This window comes from Hyla sarda, chromosome 4, assembly GCF_029499605.1.
Source record: "Hyla sarda isolate aHylSar1 chromosome 4, aHylSar1.hap1, whole genome shotgun sequence".
Lineage (NCBI taxonomy): Eukaryota > Metazoa > Chordata > Amphibia > Anura > Hylidae > Hyla > Hyla sarda.
The window spans coordinates 263,954,395-263,965,413 of NC_079192.1; the positions used below are offsets into that span (position 1 = coordinate 263,954,395).

General features: G+C 46.8%; 1 protein-coding gene across 5 annotated transcripts in view; it reads left to right on the forward strand.

The window, feature by feature from the left end:
• The window catches only part of CAPS2 (calcyphosine 2), a 114,539-nt gene extending 104,787 nt beyond the window's left edge, over positions 1-9,752 (forward strand). For all 5 annotated transcript variants that reach the window (XM_056574091.1, XM_056574090.1, XM_056574094.1 and 2 more), the window contains one exon: positions 9,021-9,752. In XM_056574091.1, the coding sequence (XP_056430066.1) occupies positions 9,021-9,196 (176 nt within the window). In that variant the 3' untranslated portion in view covers positions 9,197-9,752. The remainder of the gene's footprint in view (positions 1-9,020) is intronic.
• The last annotated feature ends 1,267 nt before the right edge of the window (positions 9,753-11,019 follow it).

The window sequence follows — 11,019 nt, forward strand, 5'->3', positions numbered from 1 at the left end:
TGCATCTTTTTATTGAGGGAGCAGTGGCACCTAAGGGGACATATATTATAGGGCACTTTACTTCTGGGGGCACCTTATTTTATTATGTGTGTGTGTGCTTGGTGCATCGGCTTACTTTCGCTTTACTTCAGCGCCTTATCCGTGGGGTCGGGCGCTTCTGCGCCGGCTTACTTTCACTTTCGCCGGCCGGCGTTTAGGCCGCCCGCTCTATTCCCCCAAGCGCTATGCGGACTGAACATGGCGCTCGGGACAAGGAGCAGGCTCCATGACAGTCCTTCTCGGCCGGTCTTAGCTCCGCCCCCAGGGCTGGGAGCTTCCAGGGGCGCGAAGCAGCCTCCAATCAGCGCCGTGGGCGCGATTTTCACAATGTTGGGGCCTGTTACTGGGTGCCTTACTTCGGGCACGCCCCTCCCTTTCTATTGGCTGGTCTTTTTTAGTCTCCTTAGCTGCACGGAGGGGGTTCTCCTCACTGCAGCTGACAGGGGACACAGACCAGGGTGAGAAGACTAGTCTCTCTCTATCTCTTTTTTCACCATTATGTCCGCTCCCAGAGCTGTTCCTCCCTCTAGTCAGAAACCTGGAACTTCAGTGACTTAGTATTTTTGTAAGCACTGTAATACCAAGATGTCTGGCTCTGCTGAGCCCACTTGCTCTGCCTGCTCCACTGCTCCCCCAGACCCCCTGATACCCCCTGATTCCCTTTCGGTCCCTGTGGGTTCAGCCGCTCCACCACCCTGGGTTTCTCCCTGACCCAGTATATGGCTGACTTGACCCAAGTCTCCCGTTCGGTGGCTGAGGCCTCCCGGGTAGTAGTGTCCGCCCTGAGGGGGTCTTCCCTGCGCAGGACATCTGAGAGGGCCCACTCCTCGTCTCCCCATGCTTCACGCTCTCACAAGCGTACTAGGGGTGCCTCGTCTGACTCTTCCATTGAGTCTTCATGGGTCTCGCCCCCCCTGTCATCTGGGCACGAACGTCGCTCCTCCAGAGGACGTTCTCGGAATCGCCGCTCTGCCACGCCAGAGCTGCGTACCCGGTCAGGGTCGCCCCCCTCCAGGACTGCCTCTACTCATTCACTTCCCCTGGTGAACTGGTGGACGAGGCTTCCGAGCCGGCATCTGACTCAGAGGACCGCTCGGACTCAATTGCAACGGTGAACTCATTGGTGACAGCCATAAGAGACACCATTCACCTAGAGGATCCAGGATCTTCGGATGTCTATCCAGAAGTATCCTTTCATCGTGCTAAGCCAGCACCTCAAAGGTTCAGCTCTCACGCTAACTTTGACGAGATTCTGGAATCTGCATGGAAACATCCAGACAAGAGATTCCCGGGAATCAAGACGATTCAAGAACGTTATCCATTTGACAAGGACTTTGTCACTAAGGGGGTTTCGCCTCCCTCAGTGAATCCACCAATCTCCCGGATCTCTAGGGCGACTACACTGCCTCTGGCAGTTGACGCTGCCGTCAAGGATCCCACGGACAAGAATGTGGAATCCTTAGCGGAGTTTGCTTCTGAAGCAGCTGGCTCTTCTCTTCTTCCCATCTTCGCCTCGACATGGGTGTCCATGGCCCTGTCGGAGTGGTGCCAAAAGCTCCATCAGAATATCTTAGCGGGATCCCCCCCAGAGGATCTATCTGCTCTGGCTCTCCAATGCTCTAAAGCTGGGGACTTTCTGTGTGCAGCTTCCACGTAGTCAGCCCGTTGTTCTGCCTTTGTGGTGGGTCACCTAGCGGCTCTCCGCCGCTTTATGTGGCTTAAAGCTTGGAATGCGGATGCCGCTTCCAAAAGGTCTCTCACTGAGCTTCCCTTTACGGGTGGCCGGCTTTTTGCCGAGCGCCCTGATGAGATTATCTCCGAGGCAACAGGAGGTAAGAGTTCCTTCTTACCTCAAAATAGGGCTCGCCCTTCTTCCCAATGGAAGTCCTTTTTCCTATCGGTCATTTCGGACCTCTGGTTCCAGCTAAGGGTCCGGGCAGGCGCCCTTGCGGGACAAGAAGGCTCCCTCGTGCCGGGCACGCCCGGCTACGAAGTCGGACTCCAACCGGTCCTGCCGTTTTGCGCCACCGCAATGCAACTTCTGCATGAAGTGAGGCCCCCACCCGCGGTTTCTTTCGGGTGGGAGGTCGTCTCTTGTTTTCCGAGACATCTGGATTTCACATCCCTGACCCCAGAGTCCTGAATGTGTGGTGTCCAACGGTTACTGGATCGAATTTGCCTCCCCTCCGAGGGATCGCGTTTTTCGATCCCGAGCCCCCCGGTCTCCTCCTCTGGCGAAGCAATTTCGAGCGGCTCTCCAGTCTCTGCTTCTCCAGAGGGTTATCGTCCACGTTCCTCCAGGGGAACGTTTTCGGGGCTTCTATTCAAATTTTTTTGTGGTCCCCAAGATGGACGGTTCTGTGCGACCAATCCAACCGTCACCTTCTCATCCACCACTTCAGAATGGAATCTCTCCATTCAGTGGTGGCATCCCTGGAACAAGGGGAGTTCTCTTCATCGGTGGACATCAAGGATGCCTACCTCCATATGCCAATACTTCCGGGCCATCATCGGTACCTCCGCTTGCGGTTCCGGAGAGGCACTTTCAATTCGTAGCCCTCCCCTTTGGTTTGGCCACGGCTCCTCGGGTCCTTACAAAGATCCTTGCGCCAGTGTTGGGCCTGTTTGGTCGAGGGGAATCTCGGCGATATTCTATCTGGACGACCCTCTCATCAAGGCTCCGACCAGAGCCCAGACTCTGGAGAATCTGGACATCACTCTCCACTCTCTGACTCGCTTCGGGTGGATAGTCAACCGGGACAAGTCAGTCTTCTGTCCTACCCAGTCTCTAATCTTCCTGGGACTTCGATTTGACGGCCTCTGCTGCATTTGGCTTCCGCCGGACAAACGTCTGGCGCTCTGGTCGGGGGTCCGCTCCCTTTAGACCCAGGTATCAATCTCCATCTGCACATTATGGACGTCCTGGGTCGGGTGGTGGCAACTATGGTGGCCGTACCCTTTGCCCAGTTTCATTACCGCCCCCTTCAACTGGCAATTCTCTCTCGATTGAAAAGGTCTCCTCTGTGCCTCGATCGTCGGATTGTTCTCCCTCGCAGCGTCCGTCAGTCTCTGCTCTGGTGGCTCCGCTCCCCCCTTCTTCTCCAAGGGCGGTCATTTCTTCCCCTTCTCTGGCAGGTTGTTACAACGGTTGCCAGCCTGTCGGGCTGGGGCGGTGTGTTCAGGGATTGGACAGTCCATGGACTCTGGTCTCCCCTGGAGACCCTTTTTCCGATAAACATATTGGAATTACGGGCGATTCTTCCTTGTCTTCTTCATTGGGAGTCCCGTCTTCAGTCTCATCCTGTCCGCGTTCAGTCGGACAACGCCACGGCCGTGGCGTACATAATCGACAGGGCGGCGCTCGCAGCTCGGCAGCCATGGCCGAGGTGACCAAGATTGTCACCTGGGCGGAGAGCAAGGTTCCGGCCATTTCAGCGTTTCACATTCCGGGAGTGTTCAACTGGGAAGCGGACTTCCTCAGTCGGTCCTCACCCGATCCCGGCAAGTGGTCTCTTCCTCCGGAGATCTTCCGGAGACCTCTGGGGCTTTCCGGACATGGTCATCTTCGCGTTCCGGCACAATAGAAAGATCCTTCCGTTTGTGTCCAAGTTCCGGGAAGCTCAAGGCAGAGGACGTCCTCGCCTTTCTGGTAGCTCCAGATTGGCCCCGAAGGTCGTGGTACGCCGACGTAGTCAGGCTCCTGGACGACGCTCCTCTGCGCCTTCCGCTCCGCCCGGTCCTACTCCCTCGGGTCCTCTTGCCACCCCAATTTACAGTCGCTGCATTTGTTGGCGTGGAGGTTGAGACCGCAGTTTTGAGGCCCCGCGGGTTCTCTTCCCAAGTCATTAACACCATGCTCTAGGCCCGTAAGCCCCCCTCCGCTCGAATTTACCACCGTACTTGGCGGTTTTAGTTTCGTTGATGTGAAGCTCAGGTCTTCTCCCTGGTGACCTTCTCGGTTCCCCGTCTTCTTTCCTTTTTTTGCAGTCGGGGTTGGAACTGGGGTTTTCTCTCAGTTCCCTTAAAGGTCAGGTTTCGGCCCCTGGTTTCTATTTCTCATGTCCGGACCTTCATGCAAGGAGTGGCGCATGCTGTTCCTCCTTATCGGTCACCTTCACCCCCTTGGGACTTGAACTTGGTTCTGAGTGCCCTCCAGGGTGAACCCTTTGAGCCCCTTAGAGAGGTGTCTCTCCGCCTCCTTTCTTGGAAAGTGGCGCTTCTTGTTGCTATCACCTCCATCCGGAGGGTGTCTGAACTGGCAGTTCTTTCCTGCCGTTCTCCGTTTCTGGTGATCCACCAGGATAGGTCGTTTTCCGGCCACTTCCTTCCTTTTTGCCTAAGGTGGTCTCAGCCTTTCATCTCAGTGAGGACATTGTCCTCCCGTCCTTTTGTCCGGATCCTTCTCATCCTAAGGAGCGCTTACTACACAAGCTGGATGTAGTTTTGGGCTGTTCGGTCTTATCTCTCCATCACTTCTTCGTTTCGTCAGTGTGATTCCTTTGTCATCCTTACGGACGTTCGTCGCAAGGGACAACCTGCTTCCAAGGCCACCGTTTCTCGGTGGATTCGGTCCGCCATTGCGGAAGTCTATCGCTGTAAGGGGAAGATTCCTCCTTTCAGGGTTGTGGCTCATTCCAAATGTTCTGTTGGGCTTCCTGGGCTCTCCAGAATAGAGCCTCAGCCTCGCAGATTTGCAAGGCGGCTACCTGGTCGTCTTTGCACACTCTTTCGAGGTTTTCCGAGTTCATACTTTCGCATCGGCTGATGCTAGTCTGGGTCGTAAAGTGTTGCAGGCGGCAGTGGATCGGCCGTCTGCATGATTACTTCTCTGCCCACCCAAGGGACGGCTTTGGTACGTCCCACGGTCTGTGTCCCCCAATGGAGCCGATAGAGAAAAAGGAGATTTTTTAACACTTACTGTAAAATCTCTCGAAGGATCCATTGGGGGACACAGCTCCCGCGCTTTTTGGGTTTTTCCTTTGGTTCTCTGTCCGAGGGTGTGTTCAGTTGTGTTTTTACTTCTGGTTCTCGGACAGTTTGGGGTTTTTCTCTGCCCTATTGGTCTCCTGCTATTGCTTTGGAACTTAAACTGACTAGCTCAGAGCCTGAAGGTGGGTAAATCCTGCTGGGAGGAGCTGACTTTTTTTATTACCATAGTGTCACACCTCCTAGAGACAGCAAGATACACCCACGGTCTGTGTCCCCCAATGGATCCTTCGAGAAAGAGATTTTACGGTAAGTGTTCAAAAATTTCCTTTTTAGAAATGACCACATAGATTAGCTCTGTATTACAGAATAGATATTATAATACAGATGCTGAATGCACTTGTGTGAACGCAGCCTTTGAGTGGACTTGTTTTGGATGTTCCTCTGTAGAATAATTGCCAACATTTTGTAACATAATACAGTACAATGTTAGTGAATGGGATTTTAACCAACCCAGTTAACTCACAGTAGGAAAAAAATGTACCATGGATTTGGCATGGTGCGTATTTTACATGTGGAATTCTCCACAGAAATGATTGATAAAATTGACTGGTTAGAAATCAGCAACTACAAAACCTTGTTGCATATTTTGTGGAAAAATGTATTTGCAGTGTGTGCAATAAAGGGGTTGTCTGGTGAAAACTATCTTCTCCCCTATCCACAGGATAGGGAATAAGTATCTGATCGCAGGGGTCTGACCACTGGGACCCCACAATCTCTGGAGAAGGACTTTGACTCTCAGTGAGGAGCATGTGTTGTAGACGGCCTGCGCTCTATTCACTTCTATTAAAAAACGAGAAAAACAACAAGAGGTGCGCCCCTAGTGAGGACCGTTTGATGGTAGTGAAAGTGTAACATAAAGATGGGTTCTTACCCCTAAGTGTTGCGCTTAGAGCACAACACCTGTAGTAGCGTAGAAATCACGGGACACCGCTGCCACGAGGAACCACCCGGTTTGACATCCGTCCGTCTATTCACTTCTATGGGAGCATAAAAGAAACCCGAGTACAGCACTTGGGCATCTCTGGTGCTCTCATAGAAATTTATGGATTTTGTGCCATCTGCAGCACATGCTCCTCACTGAGAGTCGACGTCCTGCTCCGGAGATCACAGGGGGGGTGGGGGATGGGTGATTCAGGTTGGCTACTTATTCCCTATCCTGTGGATTGGGGATAAGATAGTTTTCACCAAATAAAAACCTTTAAGTCAGAAAAAATGACTTGGAATCTGATTGGATGTGATAGGCTACCGGTTTTGTTAGCATTTTTTTGCATGAGAAAGCTGTGTTTTAAACCCTTGAGTCTTTCAAACCAAAAGGACCAAGGACCAAGCCCATTTTGATCTTAAAGGACCGGACCAATTTTATTTTAGCGTTTTCGTTTTTTCCTTCTCGCCTTCAAAAAACCATAACTCTTTTATATTTTCATCCACAGACCCATATAAGGGCTTGTTTTTTACATGACCAATTGTACTTTGTAATGACACCTCTCATTTTACCATAAAATGTACGGCAAACCCCCCCCAAAAAATTTTTGTGAGGAAATTTTTATGAAAACCATAATTTGGAGAGTTTCGTTTTCACACTTTACGGTAAAAATTACATGTTTTCTTTATTCTGTGGGTCAATACGTTTAAAATGATACCCATGATTACATACTTTTCTATTATTGTACTGCTTTTAAAAAATATCAAACTTTTTGTACAAAATCAGTATGTTTAAAATCGCCCTATTTTGACCACTTTTTCATGTTTCCGTATACGGGCATGGATGACAGCTCATTCTTTGCGCCGTGATTTGTACTTTTTATTGATACCACATTTGCGCATATGAAAAATCACTTTTTATTATTTTTTTTAAATAAAATGTGACAAAAAAGCAACAGTTTTGGACTTTAAAAAAAAAAAAATTACGTTTACGCCATTCACCCTGCAGGATCACTAACATTATATTTTGATAGTTAGGAAAATTCACACACGGTGATAGCAAATATGTTTTATATATATATATATATATCCAGAATAGGTATTAGGCAGCACACCAAGTAGTGTTCAAATCAAAGTGCGATTTAATATCCCATATCAAGATACAACGTTTCGGCAGTATCACACTGCCTTTCTCATGCTTGAGAAAGGCAGTGTGATACTGCCGAAACGTTGTATCTTGATATGGGATATTAAATCGCACTTTGATTTGAACACTACTTGGTGTTCTGCCTAATACCTATTCTGGATATTGGCTATACAGTCTGCGACTGGGACTGTTGATTTTGGCCTGCACCCATCTACTGTGGGACTACTCCGGTGTGCTGTCCTCGCATTTCCTTCTGTGTGGCTATATATATATATATATATATATATATATTTTTTTTTTTTTTTTTTTTTTACACTTTTTGGGGGTAAAATGGGAAAAACGGACAATATGCATTTTTATTGGGGGAGGGGATTTTTCAATTTTTTTTCCTTTTTTTTTTTTTAAGTGTTAAACATTTTTTTACACTTTTTTTTGTCCCCATAGGAGACTATTTATAGCAATCATTTGATTGCTAATACTGTTCAGTGCTATGCATAGGGCATAGCATTGATCAGTGTTATCGACGATCTTCTGCTCTGGTCTTCTCAATTTCAGACCAGAGCAGAAGAGCCCTTGAGATGGCAGGTGAGGGGACCTCCGGCCACCAGGTGAGGGGACCTCCGGCCGCCAGGTGAGGGGACCTCCGGCCGAGGCAGGTGAGGGGACCTCCGGCCGAGGCAGGTGAGGGGACCTCCTGCCGCCATTTTAGATGATCGGATCTGATCATCCATTTAAAGACGCCCATTGCCGCAGTTGCCGTGATCTGTATTGATCACAGCATCTGAGGGGTTAATAGCGGACATCAGCACGATTGCTGATGTCCGCCATTCCCGGTGGGTCCCCGGCTGCTGATAGCAGCCGGGTCCTGCAGTGCATGACACAGTGCACTAAGTACCTCTGCATCAGGATGTACATTTACGTCCGTGGTCGTTAAGGAGTTAACTGTAGTAGGTAGTAGAATGTAGTAGATAGTAGAATGTTAAAAGAAAAAAAATCGGAATATGATGTCTTAATTTTATTCTGTTAATTTCTGTTAAGGATTAAAAAAAAGTGGCAGGGAAGTATTAAATATGTTAAGAAGGATCATTGTACAAAAAAATGTTCTGCAACTTTCTTATCATTTTCTTCCAACATGGAGTTAATCCTCAGCTCTTCCATACAGAATCCCTAAAATAAGTATGCTACTTATTCCTACGGTGGATTTTTTTTCCATGGTGAACAAAAAAAAAATGGTGATACGAAAGGCAGAGAATGAAGTGTATGGTAAAGAAAACTCTAGTATTGGTGATGGATTCATGATAATAACAGCACTGTGTACTAAAAGATGTGATCCTCCTGTCATCTATGGAGAACAACTTTGTCTAAAGATCCTTGTTGCCATGAAATACAGTTTGTACATCCAACTTGTCACATGTGACACAAGTATTCCCACTCATTGGTAAAAAATAGCTTTTAACATTACTTTGAGAGAATTTCAGTCTGATTCATACATGGAGGTAATTTATGAAGAATTATTCACATGTCCTCCAAATTCTGTTGTAAAAACAAAATCCAGCATGTTAGCATTATATTAGACATATGGCATAACTTCTTTATTGTGTCTTCAAGAAACCTCTGTGAATGCTCATTTACAATCATGTCAATCCATATACCAATGTGTTTTAGCTCCAAATCCCTGGTGTACCACGGAGGCCAAGTTTTTAACATCTCCCTGCATGTATCCAATTTGCATAAACTCATTACTAATTACATTTAATTGGAAGTGATTTGCATATGCTTTGGATGCCTGTAAGCCTATTTATGGCCCATGAGACCTGGAGTAAAGGAACACTGCCATTTGTATTATGCTACATCATGTTTATATGTACAGTTGGAAGTTTGTAAAGGAAAGTCACTCTGTTTTCTTTTCTCTACATTTTTTTAGGTTCTTCATCAGAGGAGGAAATCAAATCAGCATTTTTGGAAACATTGGAGAATGCTTGCAGTAATCCCCGGGAAGTATCCTACATTGAATTTGAAGATTATTATGAAGGACTAAGCATTGGAATCATGTCTGATGAAGACTTCATTAATATTTTAAGAAATTCTTGGGGCATATAAGGTTCGAGTGACCTTCATTGTGATTCGCCCAGTTTTGAAGGAAAGGCTTGGCCTTCACAGAAGTAAATTTACAGTGCCACTAAGGACGCTTTCAGTGCTCAATCAAATAAATGTGCAAAACGCTACCCTTGGCTATATGAATTGCAGTGAATCTGCTATTTTCTGTGTAATAATTCCTATTGGTCACACGGCCTTATGTGGCTTTAGCAGATTAGCTGAAAATGTTTTTGTCTGCTACAAAATAATCATTGGGTCTTTATGCTTGCTGTTCTGGTGCAGGATTTGTCGTATTTAGTTTTAAGGAAAATTGTCATAATGGATGTGGTGCTCAATCTACAGGCACCGTGGTGTCACTTGGGTTGGTGTCACTTGGTGCAGGTGAAAATGGTAACTACAAGGCACTGATTGCAAGCTATCTGAGAGAGCTGCTGCGGCGGCATTGGGCACTACTTTCTTACGCATTTTATTGTTTTATTGTATACTACGCAACAGGCGCAAGATCTTGAAGTGCGTGGATTTAAACAGTGCAGCTCCCTAAGATGTCACACAAAAAAAATATATATATATATATATATATATTTAAATAAATAAATATATGTGTATATATATATATATATATATATATATATATATATATAGAAAGTAAGGAAGCAGCACAACCAAGAAAACGTCCAGTAGGTGCAAGCACGTCTCAGGGGCCCTGGTCCCGGGTCCAAGATAAATCCAACAAGTAAAGGCGACTGCAGCACACAAATTTAGTGCAAAGTAGAACTGTGCTTTATTCCGTGAACAGAAGCAATGTTTCGGTGCTCTCACAACACCATTCTCAAGGCTTGAGAATGGTGTTGTGAGAGCACCGAAACGTTGCTTCTGTTCACGGAATAAACCACAGTTCTACTTTGCACTAAATTTGTGTGCTGCAGTCGCCTTTACTTGTTATATACACTGCTCAAAAAAATAAATGGAACACTAAGATAACACATCCTAAATCTGAATGAACTAATATTATGAAATATTCAATTGAAAAGAGAAAAGAAAACCAGGGCAACTCACCAAATACATAAACTTCAAGCTTCTTTATTAATGTATGACAACGGAGGGGAGGGTTATTTAAATGTGTTTCCGGCTGGAAGACGATGTGGGCCAGTTGAAGCATATCTTGCGAAACGGCACCGTAGCCCCGAACGAACATCCCCCTGTGTTCTGTCCACCCGTGTCTTGCACTGTTTATACACTTCATGGATTAATAAAGAAGATTGAAGTTTACGTATTTGGTGAGTTGCCCTGGTTTTCTTTTCTCTTTTCAATTGAATATTTGCATTGGACTTTGCTATTACCAGTGAGCACCATCAGACGTGGTTGAGCCAGCAGTGGACAGTGATTTCACAGAAGTGTGATTGACTTGGAGTTACATAAGTGTTCCCTTTATTTTTTGGGGCAGTGTATGTGTGTGTGTGTTAAAGACAGTGTCGCTACAAAGAAGCTTGTGGCAGAAAGCATGACAGGTGAAGGAGAGCCTTTTATTTTATCCTACACTGTGATATAGAGTGGTCCAGGTGGGGCTGAGCTGTGATAAGATTGTGACTGAAGGACCTGTGATGATGATGATGATAATGTGGAGAAGGTGGAGATGTTTTGGAGGGGGCTGTAAAAATCAAGTTTTGTACAAAAGGGGAAGTATTGTAGGTTACAGATCACAGCTCTATAGTGGCTATATACTGGCAGTAACACATGAATAAACTTTGTCCATGTACTGCTATAGAGCAGTGATCTGCAACCTGTGGCTCTGCGGCTGTTGCTGAACTACAACTACCAGCATGTCC